The sequence below is a fragment of the Oryctolagus cuniculus genome, chromosome 3 (genome assembly GCF_051225735.1).
Source record: "Oryctolagus cuniculus isolate XC-2025 breed Fujian yellow rabbit chromosome 3, ASM5122573v1, whole genome shotgun sequence".
Classification (NCBI taxonomy): domain Eukaryota; kingdom Metazoa; phylum Chordata; class Mammalia; order Lagomorpha; family Leporidae; genus Oryctolagus; species Oryctolagus cuniculus.
This window is the reverse complement of record NC_142869.1, coordinates 170,090,497-170,110,830: the sequence shown is the minus strand read 5'-3', so window position 1 is coordinate 170,110,830 and position 20,334 is coordinate 170,090,497. Positions and strand designations below refer to the sequence as shown.

The 20,334-nt window shown below is 50.9% G+C and overlaps 1 protein-coding gene and 1 long non-coding RNA gene across 4 annotated transcripts in view; one reads left to right on the top strand and one right to left on the bottom strand.

Moving 5' to 3' along the window:
* Nucleotides 1–10,209: 10,209 nt before the first annotated feature.
* LOC149127596 (uncharacterized) lies at nucleotides 10,210–18,738 on the bottom strand. Of its 2 annotated transcripts, none has more exons than XR_016231073.1 (2): nucleotides 18,627–18,738; nucleotides 10,210–11,232 (listed from the first exon to the last, which is right to left on the bottom strand). It is a non-coding gene; the product is annotated as an uncharacterized LOC149127596 (long non-coding RNA). The 2 variants fall into 2 exon arrangements; XR_016231074.1 differs by having other exon boundaries at nucleotides 18,485–18,661.
* SLC35B4 (solute carrier family 35 member B4) overlaps nucleotides 18,702–20,334 on the top strand; it is a 24,146-nt gene continuing 22,513 nt past the window's right edge. Inside the window, exon 1 of one of the 2 annotated variants that reach the window (XM_002712001.6) lies at nucleotides 18,702–19,099. In XM_002712001.6, coding sequence (XP_002712047.1) covers nucleotides 19,023–19,099 — 77 coding nt within the window. In that variant the 5' untranslated portion in view covers nucleotides 18,702–19,022. The remainder of the gene's footprint in view (nucleotides 19,100–20,334) is intronic. The other variant, XM_017342685.4, reaches the window with a different exon arrangement.

The window sequence follows — 20,334 nt, the reverse complement described above, 5'->3', positions numbered from 1 at the left end:
ATTCATGCTTTCTTTCTAAAAAGGGAGTTCGTAGCTGGCACCTGACATTTTTGTTCTTATGTTTCTAATCTGAACTTCCCAAATGGTATCTGGGTCTAAAAGAACATCAGGGGTGGAGGAGGGGGGTGCCTCAAAGAGAAGGATCAGTTGCAAACTGAGAGAAGTCAATGGGTTCCAGCATCTCTGTTTATCATTTTTGTTCTGCCACACCTAGGCCTAAGTAGGGCTAAGAGGGCTGGCCTTGCTGAGCTGCAAACACGAAGGAAAGCATCAGCTCTTGGAATGTGCAGAGCACCGTTCAGTTCATGGGAGGGGAAAGGCCTGGCTCCAGGGTCCCATCACACAGGTGCCCTGGAGGCTGCTTCTGGGGCTGCTTCTGCTCAGACTCCCCTTAGCCAAATGATCTCCAGCCTTCCCTCCCCTGCAGCTCCCTGCTCCTGAGCAAGGTGTCTGCCAAGGCCCCCTCCGCAGTGGTCCACACAATGACCTCATCTCCCAGGGCACGCTGCTTCCCAATCTCCTGCCAGAATTCTCTGGTGAGGTCGCCAGCCAAGGGCGGCCCCTGCCTCTTCTGGGTCTCCAGGTGGCTCTCTGGTGTACCGCTGGTGACATATTAATGACAAAAGTAAAAGTAATGCTGACTCAAGCCATTAAAGGAACGGGAATGGGAACCTCAGAATCCTCTCGCTGCATCAGCGAACTGCAAGTTCAAGTCTATCAGTGCAAACTTAGGCTGCAGAACACGCTGCCAGCCCTGTACACGGCCATTAAGATTTGTAACCAGAGGGAAGGCAGGAAACGCACAGCAGCAAAGCACCTCCTCCACGCTCCCAGCTACTTGGAACGGCGAGGCCACGGCCGCTGAAGTCCATCGCGTGCAGAGCAGCCATGCCAGAGACTTCAGGCTCCTGTCATTAGTGGCTGAGGGGAGATGGCCTGGATTTATAGATTTTCCTTTAATGAGATCATTACTTTAGACACTTACCTAATTCTGCATGATGAGTTTCTTTAAAAATCCCATTACGACTTTCTACAAGTTCACAAGGAGTTTATAGACATAAAACCTGGGCTATAGTAGGAGGCACCCAGGGACCAAAAAGAACTCTGAGAACTTGACAGTGCTGGGTTGAAATCTGGTTGCTGTCAGGTAACTTTTCCTCAACTTGTGGCTCCATGCCCCATTCTTCTCTCTGTAAATTGGAGATAGGAGCACTAGCATACACCATGGGACTATGGAAAGAATTTTAGGAGATTTAAAAAATAGCACATGGGTGAGCATCGTGGCACAGGAGGGGGAGTAAGCCACCACTTGAGACACCCACATTTCATAGCAGAGTGCCTGGTTCGAGTCCCAGCTATTCTGTTTCCGAACCAGATTCTTGCTAATGGGCATCGCGGGAGGCAGCAGGTGATGGCCCAGTGCTGAGCCCCTGCACCCAGGCGGGACATCCAGATGGGTTCCAGGCTCCTGCATTCAGTGTGCCCAGCCCTGACTGTTGTGGGCATTTGGGAAGCGAACCAGCAGATGGAAGATCTCCCTCATTCTCTGTCTCATCATTCTGCCTTTCAAGTATACAAAGATAAATAATCACTGCAGATATGCGTAACCCATGCGCTGTGTAAGTTTTACTACGTTACAGCAAGGCCGTGCCCTTTGCTGCTATTCACTGAGCATGTGTACTGGACAGACAGGAAGCATCATGGGCACTGGTGACGCAGCAGCAGTGGACAAAACAGATCCAGTTTCTGTCCTTAGGTGTCTGTGTGCAAGTCAGCGGAGAACGAAATGAACAGGAACGTAATACAAATACAATAACTTCAGGTGTTGCTAAGGAGACTTGAAATACCAGTGAAGAGTAAAGGGCTGGAGAGGGGAGGAGTGGGGATGCTGCGGTCTTGGCAGCTCTGACACAAGGCCCCTGAGCAGCATCTGAATAAAGTGAGCAGAGTAGGTATCTGAGGACAGAGCACTCGGCGTGCAGGGAAGACCAAAAAGCAAAGAGCCAGGCATCTCTCAGGCTCATAATCAGAAAAGAGACAAAGATTTGCCTCCTCAGGTGGAGGTGGAGAAAGCAAAGGGAGAGGGTGACGACTCAGCAGGTTTGGCCACAGTCCACACTACTCCTTCTGTGCCAGGACTTGAAGGACCTCTTCTGCACAGGCACTGAGCCCACTCCCGAGGGCTCAGCCCCCATCTTCCCATCACCTCCTATCCCGCCACCTTGGAAGACAGAACTTCAACAGAGGAATTTCAGGGGGGGAAATGCCTACTCTTTTTCTGTAAAATGGGGGATTTAATTGTGTGGGTAACAGAAAACTCTGGAAGTTTTCTACAATGCAGCACCGTTCTCCACTTGCAGTACACCTGCAAGTGGGCAGCAGGCAAAACCAAGCCAGGGCCCTGCACTTCACACATAAAGCACCCAAACCCTCTCACTAAATATTATTTCTCGCAAAGGTTTTAGTTAAATTATAAACCATTTACAGTCTGAATACACCCTGTTGGGGTGGGTCTATTATACTTAGCCACAAGATGTTTTGAGGTTTCGTGGGCTGGGAATAGGTATAAAATGGCAGTCTATCCTTGTCACGAATTTCTTTTCATTACTCTGTGTTATGTTTCTGAGCTTTAGCCAAAATAATTCTCACTCTGCGGACTGTTTACAGCCTCCAGATATAAGTCCCTGGCTCCCGAGATGGTCATTTACTGAGCACTATCAATTCAGCTCTTTTAATCTTCCTCCATAAATCAAGTTGTCCTTCTCCATCACTCCCTGAACACCCACCCCATTTGTCTGTGCCTGCCGGTAATCAGGTGCTTAGAGCTGAGCACAGCTTCGCAGGTGGGCTCTCGGCGGCGTCATCTGCTGCTCCAAGTGTTGTGAGCAGATCCATTTCCGTTTCCTCGTGGGCCCCACATTTCACTCCACACAGAAGCCAGCCACAGACAGCACAGAGCACGACAACGCAAATATATCCCAAGCCCCGCAGATGGGGCCTGGGAGGAAAACACAGCGCTGGGCTGTGTTGCTTGGAGCCCAAATGCAGTCCCTGGGAGACGCAGCAGGAGGAGGGCAGGGACCTCCTCCTCCATCTTTAGGGGCAACAAGAGAACAGGTTTTATGTTGCAATAGAGGTATTTTGTTAAATGTTATGAAAACCTGAAGGAGGCTGATCTTTCTAGGATTTCTCTCCTGGAAGTCACTGGAAGCCTCCTCTATAATCAGGTGGTAGGGATGGCACAGCCTCCTCTCCCATGAGCAAGCTGAGGCCCCAGCCCAGCCACATGCTCTTTCATGTCTACACTGCCTCACCCCTGCACCAAGCCACATAAAGCACACTTCCCTGGCTACCACCCCCAGTGGCCTGGAGTTAACTCATTTTCCTACCCCAGGTTTATGGAAAGGGAGAAAAGCACACGTGCAGATAGCTTGCATGAGTTCATGTGACTCAGTCACCCTCTCTGGCAAGTTTATTGGCTAAGTTTTTCCTCTCGTTTGCCTACTCCAGGCCATATCTACTCAATACTATCACGGAGCATGCATCTGACACACACCACGGAGGTGGTCTACAACAGTGTATTTGCATGTTTTTAAATTTTTACTTATTTGTTTTCATGTTGAGGCAGAAAGACAAGGATAAAGAGCCAGAGAGATCTTCCATCTACTGGTTCACTCCCCAAATGTCCACAATAGCTGGGAATAGGCCAGGCGAGAGCCAGAACTCAACCAGGGTTCCCACATGGATGGCAGGGACCCAGGCACTTGAGCCCTCACTTGCTGCCTCCCAGGGTATGCATCAGCAAAAGCTGCAATCAGAAGCCAGGTCTCAAACCAGGCACTGAGATATGGGAGGCAGGAGTCCAAAGCAGTCTTAACCACTGCAGCCAGTGCCCTCCCTGGATTCACATGTCTTACAACCAGAATGCTCTGGGCTTGTGCCTTGTGCTCCTGACAGCTGCAGGATCGCAGGTTGGCTGCTTAACCATCTCAGGCCTCAATCTCCTCATGGACTCATTCATTGGTCCTCCTTATTTGCAGTTTTGCTTCCCACGGTTTCAGTTACCTGTGGTCAACCAATGTCCAAATATATTTAATGGAAAATTCCAGAAATAAACAATTCATAATTTATAAATAACTTTCATTCCAGTATATTGATATGATTGATCTATTTTACTATTCGTTGTTCTAAATCTCTTACTGTGTCTAAGTTATACATTAAACTTTATCATAGAAATATATGCATAACAGTTTAGGGTCTGGTACAATCCAGGGTTTTGGGCACCTGCAGAATGTCCTGGAATGTCCTCCCTGCTCCTACCCAAGACATTTCACTGATGCGATGTCATTTTTTCTCTCCTGCAGAGGAAATCCACAATGGCGTCTGGCTCTCTCAGATCTCACAGTCTCTCACGCTTACGTTTCTGTAATCATCTCTACTTAGAGAAAGTTAGTGTTTGGAGGAAAAAAATTCAAAGAATGCAGTTAGTCTAATCCATTAGCAAGATAGCGTAGAAGTTCATAACCTAGCTTTGATCTGCAATTTGGAGGGAAAAGTTTCCAAATACTTGAGGGATCATTTCTCCCCCTTGATGTGATGTTGGAATTTAACTCCCATTAACCATAACAGGCATAATGAGTCGGCAGCCGGGGAAACATCCCCTCAAGTGCTTAATGAACACAAAATAAAACATTTCCTTTTATCTTCAACATCTACCAGAGTGATTTGAATAATGATATTCATATTCATGATGCATAAGACCCTTCCATCAGCCCGGTATTGTCACTAAGGCTGCTACAGAATGCCAATAAGTATGTAGAAATCTTTTTGATGATGTGATCCGGGAGATGCCATTGCAGACGAACCACGAGATCCCAGCTCAGTGAGGCAGACAGAAGCGGAAGATAATGCCCAATAGCTGCATCTCCTCACTTGAACTATACAGCTGGCTGGCCTTGGAGTGATGCCCTCCAAATAAAGCACAAGTCACCTTCAACACAGCAGGGCCACCACCAATGGACACAGGGGCAGTGGTCACAATGAAGGTCATTTCCCCAGACATGAGGTGCTGCAATTAGCACAGCTAGGACCACAGGCACAGACTTGGGGGTCTACAAAGGAGCAGGGGGGTGGGTTGGGAGGGCTCGGGCCATACCATGTAGTTCCCAATTGAACTTAATCAGTCTCTGCAATGAAGCTGGCTCCCTTCATTCACAGTCACGCAACTGTCCCTTGTCCCCTCTGCTGAGAGAAACTTACGCCCACTTCCTATCAAATAGAAACTGCAATGCCGGCATCCCTTATTGGAGCTCTGGTTTGTTTTCGAGCTGCTCCACTTCTGATCCAGCTCGCTGCTAATGTGCCTGGTAAAACAGCAGAGGATGGTTCAAGTGCTTGTGCACCTGCCACTCACATAGGAGACCTGATAGAGTTCCTGGCCCTGGCTTCAGCCAGCTCAGTCCTAGCTGTTGCAGCCATTTGTGGAATGAATCAGCAGATGCCAGAGCTCACTCTGTGTATGTGTGTGTGTGTGTGTGTGTGTGTGTGTGAGAGAGAGAGAGAGAGAGAGAGAGAGAGAGAGACTGACTCTCGCCTTCAAATAAATAAATCTTGAAAAAAAAAAAAAACCTCAACAATGAACACCGACTCAATGAACACTGAGAGTTAACAATGCTATGAAAAAAGAAGATGCTGGAAATGGAAAATGATCAACTGCCGATGTTGAGTGTGGGAGGGTTTCATGCTTGGGGATGTGTGGAGCAGGGCTGAAATGTAGGTATGGAGGGGCAATGGAAGGAAGTGTGGATTTTTTATTCATGAAGATATAAGGGATGGCTGACAGCTTGTAAACAGACACATGAATCACAGGCGTGTTAACCACTAGGCTCTCTGAGCGTGCTGACCACCAGCCTCTCTGAGCTTGCCTTTCATTTTTTGAGAACTGAGAACTGCAGACCGGATGTCCTTGTGAGGGCTGCCCACTTGACCCACAGCAGGGTCACTGCACAGTCAGTGTTAGTGCCCGATAGTCCTGGAGGCACCCTGGGCGATCAGCACCACAGGCTCCATGCAACACAAACCCCAAGTTCCTGTTCTCAAACCCACCCAGTCTCTGCAACACCCCCACTCCATTTCATGAAACTGTGGGTGTCTGAGGAAGAGCTGACCCTATGACAACCAAGGGGTCATCTTTATTGCCAGAGGCTTTGCCAATGAAAGAAATGCCCATGCTTTTATTTTTAGGAATTGGCACTGCGGTGCAGCAGTTAAGCCACCACCTGTGACACCGGCATGCCATATGGGCACAGGGTTCAGGCCCAGTTGACCCACTTTTTTTTTTTTTTTTTTTGACAGGCGGAGTGGACAGTGAGAGAGAGAGACAGAGAGAAAGGTCTTCCTTTTGCCGATGGTTCACCCTCCAATGGCCGCCGTGGCCGGCGCGCTGCGGCCGGCGCACCGCGCTGATCCGATGGCAGGAGCCAGGAGCCAGGTGCTTTTCCTGGTCTCCCATGGGGTGCAGGGCCCAAGCACCTGGGCCATCCTCCACTGCACTCCCTGGCCACAGCAGAGGGCTGGCCTGGAAGAGGGGCAACCGGGACAGAATCCGGCGCCCCGACCGGGACTAGAACCCGGTATGCCGGCGCCGTTAGGCAGAGGATTAGCCTAGTGAGCCGCGGCGCCGGCCTGACCCACTTCTGATTCAGCTCCCTGCTAATACACCTAGGAAAGCAGCCAAAGATAGTCCAAGTGCTTGGGCCTTGCACCCACATGGGAGACTGGGAAGAAGCTCCTGGCTTTGGCCTGGTCCGCTCTCTCTCTCTCTCTCTCTCTCTGCTTTTCAAATAAATAAATAAATCTTTCAAAAAAATCCTTTCATTTTTAGCACAAGCCCAGACCATCATGTAGATGTCTCACAGGACTCAGAGTTGATATTAAGTGAGTTGCTTCCATCTTGCATGAAAGAGCCACCTTCCCTCTGCCCTCCCCACAGGAGCAAGCTCAAGTAAATGGGGTAGGTGTGTCCCAGCCTGCTCCAGGTTCTACACTGCTGCATTTTCAGGGGCGTGATGTAGTGGCCAGCAACCAGAGCAGGGCAAGGGCACTGCCTGTGCAAACTGTGTTGAGCCAAACCAGCAGACACATCGCCGGCTCCTTGTGCCCATGAGGACAAGAACAAACCTGCTCTGCCTTGACCTTCCTCTCAGCTCTCTCCCCACTGCTGCTCACAAAGCTATCTGCTCCATATAAGCCACGTGCCTTGGCTGAAAATAAGGCAGGCTCTGAAGAACCCCAGATGAAACCCAACCCCGGACAAGCAGCTGTCCTGAGTCCCCACCCATACCCGAGTTTGAAGAACTCGTAACGCAGTCTCTGCTCCGCCTGATGGAACTTGCTGAAATACCACCAGTGTGGGGCAGGCACTGTGGCACGGCAGGTGCCATTCCACCTCTGATTCAGCTCCCAGCTAATGCACCTGGCAAAGCAGCAGGGAATGGCCCAAGTGGTTGGGCCCCTGCACCCACATGAGAGACCTGGACATGGCTCCTGGCTTTGGCCTAGCCCAGCCCAGGTGGTTTTGGCCATCTGGGGACGTGAACCAGTAGATGGAGAATCTCTTCCTGTTTCTCCCTCTCTAATGCTGCCTTTCAAATAAATAAACAAATCTTTTTGAAAGAGAAAAAGAAATACTACCAGTGCAAAATGGAAGGGAAACTACTTGCTGCTAAAAGCCTTGGAGATACAGGCTGCAGGCCCGTAAGAAAACTAACCCTGGGAGAACGAACCTGTAGGGCACAATTTATAGTGGGAAAGGGCACTCACGGTGTGCAGGTCAGACTGTGAGGCTCAGATCCCAGCCCAGATGCTAACTGCCCGGGATCACGCTGTTCAACCTCCCTGAACTTGGTTTGCTCTTATCTGTGTGTATAGTGTAGAAATAAAACAAAACATATCTCTCAGAGAATTGTGGCAAAGTGAGCCCTGTACTATAAACCACGTGGGAAAATGCCCAGCTCAGAACTGCTGTTCAATACATGTCAGTTATCTTCAATAGCACTGACAGACAGCAAAGGGTGTATATCGAGTGCTACTGGTCAGTGGGTATATACTGAATGCCACCAAATGCTAGGCACTGCTTTGGGTGCTGGGGGTACACACTTTGCCCTTACTTCCTGGAGTTTCCTCTTGAATGGAAGAGACTGGCCATAAAAACTAAATGTATAAAAAGACATTTAAGGAGCCGGCGCCGCGGCTCACTAGGCTAATCCTCCGCCTTGCAGCACCGGCACACCGGGTTCTAGTCCCGGTCGGGGCGCCAGATTCTGTCTCGGTTGCCCCTCTTCCAGGCCAGCTCTCTGCTGTGGCCCGGGAGTGCAGTGGAGGATGGTCCAAGTGCTTGGGCCCTGCACCCCACGGGAGACCAGAAGCACCTGGCTCCTGCCATCGGATCATCGCAGTGTGCCGGCTGCAGCGCGCCAGCCGCAGCAGCCATTGGAGGGTGAACCAATAGCAAAGGAAGACCTTTCTCTCTGTCTCTCTCTCTCTCACTGTCCACTCTGCCTGTAAAAAAAAAAAAAAAAAAAAAACAACAACAACAACAACAAAAAGATGGTCAAATAAGGAGGTGGGAATTAAGGAAATTAAAGCAGGATAAAGCCAGATACAGTGAGTCTGGTGGGGGTTGCTGTTAGACAAGGTGGTCAGGAAGTCTCTCAGGAAGAAACATGTAAGCAGGGAACCGAATGAAAGAGGGGTGGAAGCCACAGATAGACCAGGGGAAAGAGTGCTGTTCTGCTGCAAGGGCGGCTCTGTGCTGCAGCAACAGAAAGAATCCAGGTCTCCCAGGCTGTACAGCGAGGAGCAGGGGAGTATGAGAGAGGTACGAGGGCCCAGGCCCCAGCACAGAACATTTGCGGGAATCTCGGTAGCTTCTTGTGTGTTTAATCTCCCTCTCTGCTGAAGCTGAGACCCCAGGGGTCAGGGGAGGAAGAGTCTCGTGCCAGCAGCAAGTTTACAACTCCCTACCACTTTGGAACGTCTCTTACTCTCTTTCAATCTCAAGTTCCTCCTGTATAAAGTGGGTATCATAATAATATCTTAGTGGATTTTCAGAAAGATGAAATGAGATAATGAGTGAAACGCATGGCATTGCATTTGTGCTTCATATGCCATCTACTGTTCTAAGGGCACTGCGAACATGCTCTCTGCTTGTATTTTGCTTATCAAGAAGCACGTATTAATCTCTTACTTCATGCAAGAACTGTGATGAATAATGCCATCCTTCCTGGCATGGTGTTGGCCAAGTAACAAGACCCTGTAGGTAGCAGGTCGTGAGCTATCACTTGCTGCCTCCCAGGGCGTACATTAGCAGGATGCTGGAATTGGAAGCAGAGCTGGGACTTGAACCCAGGCCCTCCAATATGAGATGCTGGTGTCAAAAAATGCATTATAACTAAGGTGCCAAACACCAGCTGCAGGGAATGATTTCAATAGTCTTAAGTGATAGGCTGGGAACAAGTATATGACACTAGAGGGCGCTGGAGGAGCACTGATCAGTCTTTAACCATTAGCAGTTTGCAGTAAGAACTAGGGGCCATTTGCTATCAGGGCCCTGGGACCATCCAGTGGCTCAGTGGGAATCTGCACACTGCAGTAGGGACTGCCCAAAACCACGACCTTGAGTACACAAGGGAAGGACAGCCACTGTTCAGTACTGTACAGCTGATAAAGCAGGGAATTACATGAAGATTTCCATTCAAAATTCTCAGTACAGCAAACTTCAGTTCTAAAATTGTTGCCGTGCATTGCAGCAAAGCAAGTTAAACCAACACCTGCAAGGCTGCTATCTCACATCGGAGTGCCGGTTTGAGTCCCCGCTCTCCCAGCTCCCTGCTGATGAGCCCGGGAAGGAAGCAGAAGATGGCCCAAGTGCTTGGGCCCCCGTCACCCATGTGGGAGATGCGGATGGAGTACCTGGCTCCTGCCTGGCCCAGCCCTGGTTGTTGCGGCCATGTGGGGAGTGAGACAGAGGATGGAAAATCTCTTTTATTCTGTCTTCAAATAAACAAATCATTTAAAAAAAAAAAAAACCTAGATACATTATTTGGAAATTCTTGCTCAGTTTGAACTAATTATTCCCCATTGATACTGGACCTATGAGACATCACTGTTAGGCTGTAGTTTTGAGACAATAAATGAGGTATACCGTAGTTCTCCATTATCCACAGGTTTATTTTCCGCGGCTTCAGTTACCTGCAGTCAATCACAAAAAAATATTATATGGAGAATTCCAGAAATAAACAACAACAATTTTAAATTGTGCTCCGTCTAGGCAGTGTAAAGTAACCTCATGATTTCCACCGCAGCCCACTGGGACGGGAACCATCCTTTAGTCCAGAATCTCCACGCTGCACACCTCACTGATGAAGACAGCCACCTAGACGGTCTGACTGAGTCTCAGCGTTTGTGTCCAAAGAACCCTTATTTGGAAGTGAGGGCGATCTGGCTGCGACACTTGTCACCCCGTTGATCGCCAGGGTTCATTCTGCTGATCTGGCTGGCGAGGCGGGTGTCCCCATCCTCCCTCACCGCTCCATGTGCGTCCCTCCTGAAGCTGCGCGCTGGGTCGAAGAGGTCGACCTTCCCCGCCAGAGGAGGACCGGTCTTCGGTCAGGGGTATACGAGCAGCTGCGCTCCCCTGCTAGAACCTCCAAACAAGCTCTCAAGGTCCAAAGAAGACTTATTTGACTTGCTAACAGCCCCAAGTCACACAGGTGGCGACACTGGTGATTTGACTGCAGTGCACTGTTGTAATCATTCTACTTCAGTATTACTGTTGTTAATTTCTCACTGTGGGAGTCCCCTGCAGGTAAAGGCGGCGTGCTGTGTACACAGCGGGGAGGTAGAAACACAGTACAGAACTTTGAGACTTGTCGTGGGTGAAAAACCAAGACCACTCCGTTCCCAGAGATCACTCTTTATCTAAAGGTTGCAGGACGATCTGTTTTCCTTGCGTCAGATTTGTTGCCGTGACTCAATGACACAATTCAACAACTGTCAGTTCAGCGACGAGGAAGGGAAGAGCGGTGGGGCGCACTGATAATCACTATGTGCTCAGCAGCCGTCCACAGCCAAGGGCACCAAGGTCTGTGTCTTCACGTGACTGTCCTCACTCGGCTCCTCCCAGACCAGGTGCCACGGTCAACTCCGCACGCGTTTTGCACGTAAGAATTTCTGAAAAAGGAGCTGGATTTTCGAAAGGTCTGTCCTGCCTCCCTTCCTCCCTCCCTCCCTCTCTCCCTTCCTTCCTTCCTTCCATTCATGACTTACTGAGCATCTACTGCAAACCAGACACCATTCAGATGTGGAGGAAACGGTGGCCATTAAGACGATTTGTCCTTGTGCCATTCACAATGCAGTTAAACTTTATTCCTAGCAAAAACTCTACACTCTGTAAAAAGGACAAACAGAAAATCTCTCTCTTTTTTTTTTTTTTTTTTTAACAGGCAGAGTGGACAGTGAGAGAGAGAGACAGAGAGAAAGGTCTTTCCTTTGCCATTGGTTCACCCTCCAATGGCCTCCACAGCTGGTGTGCTGCGGCAGGTGCACCATGCCTATCCGAAGGCAGGAGCCAGGTACTTATCCTGGTCTCCCATGGGGTGCAGGGCCCATGCACTTGGGCCATCCTCCACTGCACTCCCTGGCCACAGCAGAGAGCTGGCCTGGAAGAGGGGCAACCGGGACAGAACCGGCGCCCTGACCGGGACTAGAACCCGGTGTGCCGGCGCCGCTAGGCGGAGGATTAGCCTAGTGAGCCGCAGCGCCGGCCCCAGAAAATCTCTTAACACTCTTGAAGGAGTTAAAGCATCTACACCTATCAATATACCAGGGCATTGCTTGAACATGACCTATGAAAAAAGCCACAAGGTTATTTTGATTTTATAAAGAATGCCTGTCCTGCGCATAGCTCCAAGCATTTCCAGATTTATGTGATGTAGAGATGAAAAAATCATGCTCCTGGGATAGATATGGAAAGCAGGTTTTAAAAAACCAAATGGCAGATGTCTGCAGCATTGGCAACTTGAGATTTATCAAGCAGTATCCCACAGGAGGCATCCTACTTAATTTTGTGTCAACAACTCAGTTAAGTGGATTTTATAAGTGATTCAAAAGGTGTCTGAGATGCTGGGACCAGAAGCAAGAATGGCTTTTAAAACAAGTTTGCGTGCTCTTCCTGCTGACGCTAGGGCAAAGACGGTGAACATCCCCCAAGTGACGGGTCCTGCCTCACAAGGTAAGAAGGCAGTGAGCAGGCTTAAACCCCCGGGGCCCAGCTGCTGCCTAAGAAGCTGCTATCCCCTCAAACATGTTGGAAATTCTGAACTCGGGGGAGAAGGGAAAAAAGTGTCTGTGAGAAGCCGTAACTACACTTTGTGACTCTGGTTTAATAATGAAATAATTAGAGTGTGAAGTTGACGTGATCCCTAAGAAAACGCCGGGAGCTCCTGAACCAGCCTTTCAGCTCCAGACCCTCCCTGGATGGCCCTGCTTCTGACGCCGGGGCCGGACCCTGTGAACATCTGCCTCTGCACAGGGCATGGTGTGGAGCTTTGTCACGGACGGGCTGCAGGTCCGCCGTAGGTGACTTCTCGTCCTGGGTTGGCTGTGCCGTCCTCTTCCTGTGCCTGCAGGGCTCGGCCAGCACGCGGGGCTCTATGAAGCATTCACCCTGGTCAGTTCATCAGGATCCTGACAGGCGGCGCCAGGCAAGTTGGGCCTGAGTCCAGCCAGTTCCCTAGCAGGTGCCTCACTTTCATCGGCAGCTTCCTCATGAGTTGGCCAGTGCCCCAGCTGTACCCCAGCTGTACCCCAGCTGTACCCCAGGGGGCAGCTGAACTTCTCTGCTGGCCAGAGGGCTACCACCACATCCTCCTCAATGAGGCTTGAATCCTATTTGGAGGGGAGGAGAATGACCCCTCTTCTACGCTGGTCCCTTCCTGGGGTCTGTCTGGGTCTTCAGGAGAAACAGATTCTATAATCTTGGGAGCTCTCTGTCTCTTGTTTTAAAGACCTACTTTATTTTTCTTTGAATGGCAGAGTTACAGAGACGGGGAGTGATGGGGAGTGAGAGAGATCCACCTTCCATCCACTGGCTGACTCCCTGGGCCAGGATGGAGCCAGGAACCGGAACACCATCTGCCTCTCCCACATAGGTGCAGGGCCCAAGCACTCAGGCCATCTTCCACTGCCTTCCCAGGCTCACTAGCAGAGAACTGGATTGGAAGAGGAGGAGCTAAGACTCAAACCTGCACTCATGTAGATGCCGGCATAATTCTCTCAACCCTTGCTAGTAGCTAATCCTCTGATACTAGCCAAGAATTCTTTATATTAAACTATCTTGTTCAAACTGCTGTATGGTTTATCTCCTGCCTGGATCTTGACTACATGTGGAGAGTCAACCATATCTCACTGTGTTCACCAAGACATGAACAGATCTTTTATAGTCACACTATTCATAAAAGCCAAAATGCTCACCAAGAGAATAATGAATGTAATATATTCATACAAGAGAATGCCACAGAGTAATAATAAATGAACTACAGACATACACAACAACGTGGATGAACTGACAAATATATTGATGAATGAAAGAAGCAAAAACAGAAGAAAATACATCGTATGATTCCATTTGTGTTAAGTCCAAAAATGTGCAAAATTCATCTCTGGTATTGGAACCTCAGAATAGTAGTTACTCTTGGAGGGGGTCAGTGAAGGGGGCACAAAGTGTTTCTAGAATGCTGGTAACACTCTGCCTCCTGACCTGAGTGTTGACTTTATATCACTGTGCATGCAAATTCATTGAGCAGTACATTTATCATGTTTACTTTTCTTTTTTTAAATTTACTTATTTATTTGAAAAGCAGAGTTACAGAGAGAGAGAGGGAGAGACACAGAGAGAGAGAGTGGTCTTCCAATCCTGGTTCACTCCCCCAGTGGCCCCAACTGCCAGGACAAGGCCAGGCCGGAGCCAGGAGCCAGGAGTTTCTTCCTGGTCTCCCACATGCGTGCAGGGGCCCAAGCATGTGGGCCATTTTCTACTGCTTTCCCAGGCCATTAGCAGGGAGCTGGATCAGAAGGGGAGTAGCTGGGACTCCAGCCAGCACCCATATGGGATGCCGGTGTTGCAGGCGATGGCTTACCCTTCCAAACCACAATGGCAGCCCCGTCATGTTTACACTAAATTAGACTAAAAAATAATACATATTTATGAGGTGTCGATTATTTGACTAAGTCAAGCTCACTCATTCATTCATTCAACATGGAATACATGTACATACTCTGTATTGGTCACCGTGGACGATGTGGAAGATCTAGCTAATTAGTTGTGCGTAGTTTCTGTCCACAATGGGCAGTCGAGCAGGCAAGACCCACATGAAAACAAACAACTGTAGTGCGACATGGTTAAAGGATTAGTGGACAGAAGGCTGGACATCCAGAGATGGCAGTCAGGAATGGGACGCTGAAGTTACACACAGAAAGGCAACATCTGACCACGGACCCCTCCCCCTCCACAGTGTAATGATAGCTACTTCCCTCTGTGCCCCACTGCTATACAAGGATAAAAAGAAGTTGGCCCGAGATAAAAGGGTATTCCAAGCACTCAGAACAGCATGTTCACGGACAGGAATTTTGGAAGTCACTGTCCACTCAGAGAATGGCATTTAATGTGTCTGGGGTGCAGGCAGCACTGGGAGGAATGGCAGGAGGCGAAGGAGAGGGAAGCTGAGGCTTGGTTAGGAATGTGCTGTGTGTCTTCTGCTGAATGTGGGTTTTACACAGTAAGGAGCCGGCAAACACTGTGCAGCCGATGCTACAGCTGCACCTCACCTCCCCACCACGGAGGGCCTTCCTAGTCCCCTCCCCAGTGGATCTGGGCCAGCCCTTTGTGGTGCCCGTGTCACTGTGTGACTTCTGAGGCCACTGCATCTTCTATAATCTTAGAATACCTGTTCCAGGGAAAGCCAGTCATTAGTTAAGAAGTCCAGCTCTCCTGAGTCTACCACACGGTGACAAGGCACAGGACAAGAGGGACCACAGGAGGACAGCCGTCCCAGCCATCATGGATGTCAGCCTGGCCAAGCCTCAGGTGGCTCCAGCCCCAGGGCACAAAACTGTATGACAGACCCCAGTCGAGCTGAGCTTGGTAAACACATAGAAATGGGAGACAGGAAAAATGCGGCTTGGGGGTCTTGGTTTGCCTTAGGTCACTACATTTGGGGGTGGTGTGTCACACAGCATGAGATAACTGGAACAGACATCTCAGAATGGCAGTGGGGCCTGCAGATTTGGGGTTCGTCTTTGGAAAAACTGCCTGGAGACAGCATGGAGAACAGGTTAAAGAAGGCAGAGGCTGGAGGTACCAGGAGGTTAGGAGGCCCTTGCCTAAGTGGGTATCAATGGGAAATGGAAAAAGACAGCCTGGAACCTTCCAAGAGGTTAAGGTGGAACTGATAGGATATAAAGAGCAAGCAATGTGTGGCAGGAAAGAGAGGAAGACTGAAAATCTTCCGAGTTTTTGCCCAAAGAGAAGAGGCCATTAACAGAAGTGCGGCCTAGAAGGGGTTGTAGCCAAGGAAATGCTTGTTACTGATGTTGATGATGTGGAGATATGGGCTGTCCGTGTGCACACGCCCACGAGATCACAGCTACCCACGGTGAAGCAGTCTGGATGGGCGGCGAGTCCCCGGCAGGAAGTGGTCAGGACGAGGAAGCTCCAAATGAGGGAACTTCGAAAGGAGAGCTCGGTGTGCAGAGGAGGAACAGCCCAGAAAGGAGAAGTGGGAGGAGGAGACTCGTGTCTCATCATCAGAGGCCCAGGGAGTGTCAGGAAGGGTGGGGCTTTGCTCACCAGGAGCCACTGTAGGCTCTTCTGTGAGATATATATATATATATATATATATATATATATATATATATAAAGCCATATATATATATGGCTTTGACTCTCAAGAAGGCATTAGGGCTCTCCGTGAGAATGATTTCCCTTTTTTTTATTTAATTCTTTGAGAGACAGATGAGAAAGCACACCCCTATCGACAGGTTCACAACCCCAAAAAAATCCTGTACTGGCCACAGCTGAGCTGGGAAGTCAATCTAGTCTCCCACAGGAGTGGCAGGAACCAATGACTTGAGCCATCACTGATTCCTGGGGTACACATTAGCAGGAAGCTGGCATCAGGAGCCAGAGGCAGGTATCAAACCCAGATGGGTACACGTGTGCTCCAATCACTGTCTTAACCACCAGGCCAAACAACTACCCTAATAAGGCTACTTTCAATAATCTGACCTTGATTAGAGTATTTGAAGAAGCTGATGGGCAACTGAAAAATCAGACTGTGACTAAAGGTTACTAATCAGAGATGTCTGCTAGTACAGTGAAGGTAGAAGAAAGCTAAGTGCATTTCACTGAGCATGACTGGGGGTGAGGGAAAGGACAGGCGTAAGCATACATATGCTGACTGGGAGGGAAAGGTAGCGAGGTGGGGCTGGTGCTGTGGTGCAGTGCGTAAAGCCACCACCGGCGGCACCGGCGGCCCATGTGGGCGCCGATTGGATTCCCAGCTGCTCCACTCCCGATCCTGCTCCCTGCTCATGCGCCTGGGAAAGCAGCAGAAGATGGCCCAAGAGCTTGGCCCCAGCACCCAGATGGGAGATCCTCAAGAAACTCCTGGCTTTGGATTCGCCCAGCTCCAGCTGTTGTGGCCATTCGGGGGGGGGGGGGGGACCAGTGGTGGAAGCTCTCTCTCTCTCCCTGTCTCTTCCTCTTTCTAACTCTGCCTTTCAAAAAAATAAACCAATCTTAAAAAAAAAAAGGTAGTGAGGTGTCTGGAATGAACGGTATTATAGGCTGTGTTCTTTAAAGGGTGGGCCACAGATGGCGTCAGCACCCCCTGGGCACTTGCTAGAAATGCAGGCGCTGGGGCCACACTCCAGGCCTGTAAACCAGGATGCGCATTGTAACCAGATCCCACGTAAGTAATACGCACATTAAATCAGTGTGCACTGCGGCAGATCGAAGCAAACATGGAGGATGGGAGGAGGGAACAGAACCTACGCGGGCAGCACTCAGGCCTTGTCTAGGTTCAGTCACTTGGTATGTTTTGGTGTTTATCTGAGATGTCACGCACCCGTTAAGTGCTACTAAACTCTAGGGGGGAAGGAAGGTCTTTGCGATGCGGAATCCCCTCCAGCGAAATCAGAAAAGAAGGTGTTCTGCTCGGCTTTCCTGGGGCAGGGATACACCCACACAGCGGAGGTGGCGAGGGCGGCACGGCTGGAGCCTCACCCCCAGACAGTCTGCTCCATAGCTGGTCTGCAGTGGGCCTGCTTCTGTTTTTAAATAAAACTCCCTGTGTTGCTCTGCTGTGCAGTCAGAATTGAGAACCAGAGAGTTCAGCAGAGGCAGCACACTGGAATCGCCTGGGCCCCTCCCCAGGGACGCTGACTTAGCTGGGCTAAGGCACAGTCTCACAGGTGACCTATAGCGGCTGTCCCTAATCGCGGCCCTCTAAGCTACTCCCTTGCTTTGTGTTAGCGGTGCTCAGCCTTCGCTGCTGTCAAGTCACTCGGAGAGCCTGGCAAACGGCCGAGGTCCCAGCCCTTCTGTCAAAGACGCCCCCGCCAGCCCAGCCGTCAGGTGGGGACGAGGCCCACTGCCTATCTTCCCATGGGATTCTCGGAGCACTTCCACTCCCGGGCACTCAGTGCAACCCTAATTCACAGAATCAACCCATGTTTGGGAGGCACCTGCTCCGTGCACAGGACACCCCTGGTCTGCACCTGTAAAATACGCGTGCACGCCCTGTCCACTTTGCAAGGCCGCTTTCGGCCGGACTCAACACGTCTCCACTTCCTTTCCACTCCCCGTTAGCTCTGCAGCTCAGCACTTTCACACATTTAAGTAGCAATTGCATCCAACAGCAGAGAACGCGAACGCAGAGCTAAGCAGGGCTTTGGAACGCGACCAAAACGCTGTGTTGGGCTTATTTCCTGGGAGACGTGAACAGTCCCAAATCTTTCTCAGGACCCACAACATACTTTTTATAGAATTTTTTCCCCCGCGGTTTGGGGTCTGGAGACTATATCCGAAACATATGGGGCTTGTGGGCCCCGGGTCAGACCAGCTGGATCAGAATCCCTGGGTTTGAGTGAGAATCCTGTATTTTAAACAGTAACCCTAAGTAATTCTAATGCATTCTCCTTTAAGCAGAGTGGGAACAAGAATTAGCATGGGTGGAAAGCCCGAATCCGGCTCAGTTCAGCGTCTGGGAGCACCCGGCACGGGGCTGCGACCCCGCCACACTTAACTAAAGAACGCCCTAGCCCTGCAGCCCCCAGCAGGTGCACCCGTGTGCAGGGCGCCCCACCGGTAACTGTGAACTTGTCAGCGAGGAGGCGCTCACGTATCGAGTGTTTTACCACGCACAGCAGCCACGGAGCAGGCATCTACGGTTGACCGGGACTCGGGGAGGTCGGCTAAACCGGTCCAGGTTCACCTCACACCTTGACTCCATCACGCTCGCTCCGAGACAGCAGCGTAGACGCCCGGAGCCCCGTACGGAACTCACCGAACACGTTCGGTCTCGCGCGAACACCGAAAGCCGGCCCTCACTTCCCGGCAGGCCCCGCGGTCGCCGGTCGCGTGAGGCATGCCGGGCACCTCGCCCTCTCGGCGGCCGCGGAGCTGCCGGGCAACGAGGTCACGTCACGGACAGACGTGCGCGCGCGGCACCCTGGGACATGTAGTCTAGCTTGGCCTTAGACGCCCCCTGGGATGAATGGGGCCGGGCTGACTGCGAACTACGGCTCCCCGGCCGGCAGCGTCGTGGCGGCCCCCGGGGAGAGCGGCGCTCAGGAACGTTGCCGATGCTCTGTGCAGCGGCGGGGGCCTCAGGCCGGCTTCCTGGGGCCGAGGATTAGGCGGCGCGTCTTAGGCGCGCTCGCCCCCTGCCCGCGCAGCGGCCATGCACCCGGCCTTGGCCGTGAGCCTGGTGTTCGCGGGCTGCTGCAGCAACGTGGTGTTCCTCGAGCTCTTGGCCCGGTGAGTGACGCGTCCCGTTCCCGTGCCGGAGGCGAGGAGCCCCCCCGTGCTGGGGGCGGACGGCCGGGGCCCTCAGTTACTGTCGCCCCCGAAGCCCGCCACCCCCGGGGACTGGAGTCCGGGGGGGTCCTGTGGGGCTGGGGCCAAGGCCAAGGGGGCTGACGGCACCCGGGGAGCCTGCCCACTTCCCGTCCGAGCCCGTCCCTGGACTTTTCTCTTGAGCCAAGACGTCTGATTGGGACGCGCCGCAAAAAAAAAAAAAAAAAGTTATTTTGTATTACAGTGGGCTGCAAAACTGCAAAACGTTATTTTAAAATTGGCGTTAGGGTCGTGACTACTTTGCCCAGACATACCCCCTTGTCAAAGATGTAGATGTGTAGGGAATCAGTCCAGGTGACCCGAGAGAGCATTTCTGGTTTTAGGGTGTTACAGGCTAATTTGGGAAGCATGCATTTTTGAGGTGCTACTTTCTGACCCTTTCCCAAAAGGGAAACCAGGTGGGCTTCGTGGAGGAGGCTGGCCATTAGAGTTGTGTAGAGGCCGGTGGCTAGAAGCGGTCACAGAAGGGACCGCAGGCTGAGGACCGGCAGGCTCAGATGGGGGATTAAAGTCTTGGCTAGCCCGTCTCGGCTCCCTGAGCAGCGTCCGTGGTGCTGTCCGGCCCGGGTTGCTGCATCTTACCTGATCGCCATTGACCATCAAAGTCGAGAATCATCTAGATAAATTGAGAACTGTCTCTGTTGGCCAAAGAAGCTGGGGGGCCTTTTAGCACCTGTAAGTGCCGGAGTCAGAACCGGAACCCAGGATGTCCACCTCCTCACTCCAGTACCTTTTCCCAACCACCTGTTAGGTTTGCACTTGAGCGGCCCGTCGATTCTGATCACCCAGGTCTTCACGGGGTGCCTCCTAGAAATCCATTTTATCTTATCTAATACCATTGATTAAGTCACTCTGATACCATTGATTCAGTCACTCCCAAGCAACCGGTTCACTTAAGGTGACCTGTATAAGGTTAATTTTTGCTGTTACAGAGTCTGCTGTTTTGTAAGGCAGAGAGTGTTGATAAAGATCTGTTACTTCTCTTAAGAGCAGGGGACGAGAGAAATGAAAATGAAAAAATCTACCTGGCTGTCAGTCCGATATATGTCACAGGAGGGCCATTTGGAAATTGATTTTAACATATAATAAGATGATATAATCAGGCCAGCTGTGGAAATGAAGGTCACAGAAGAACA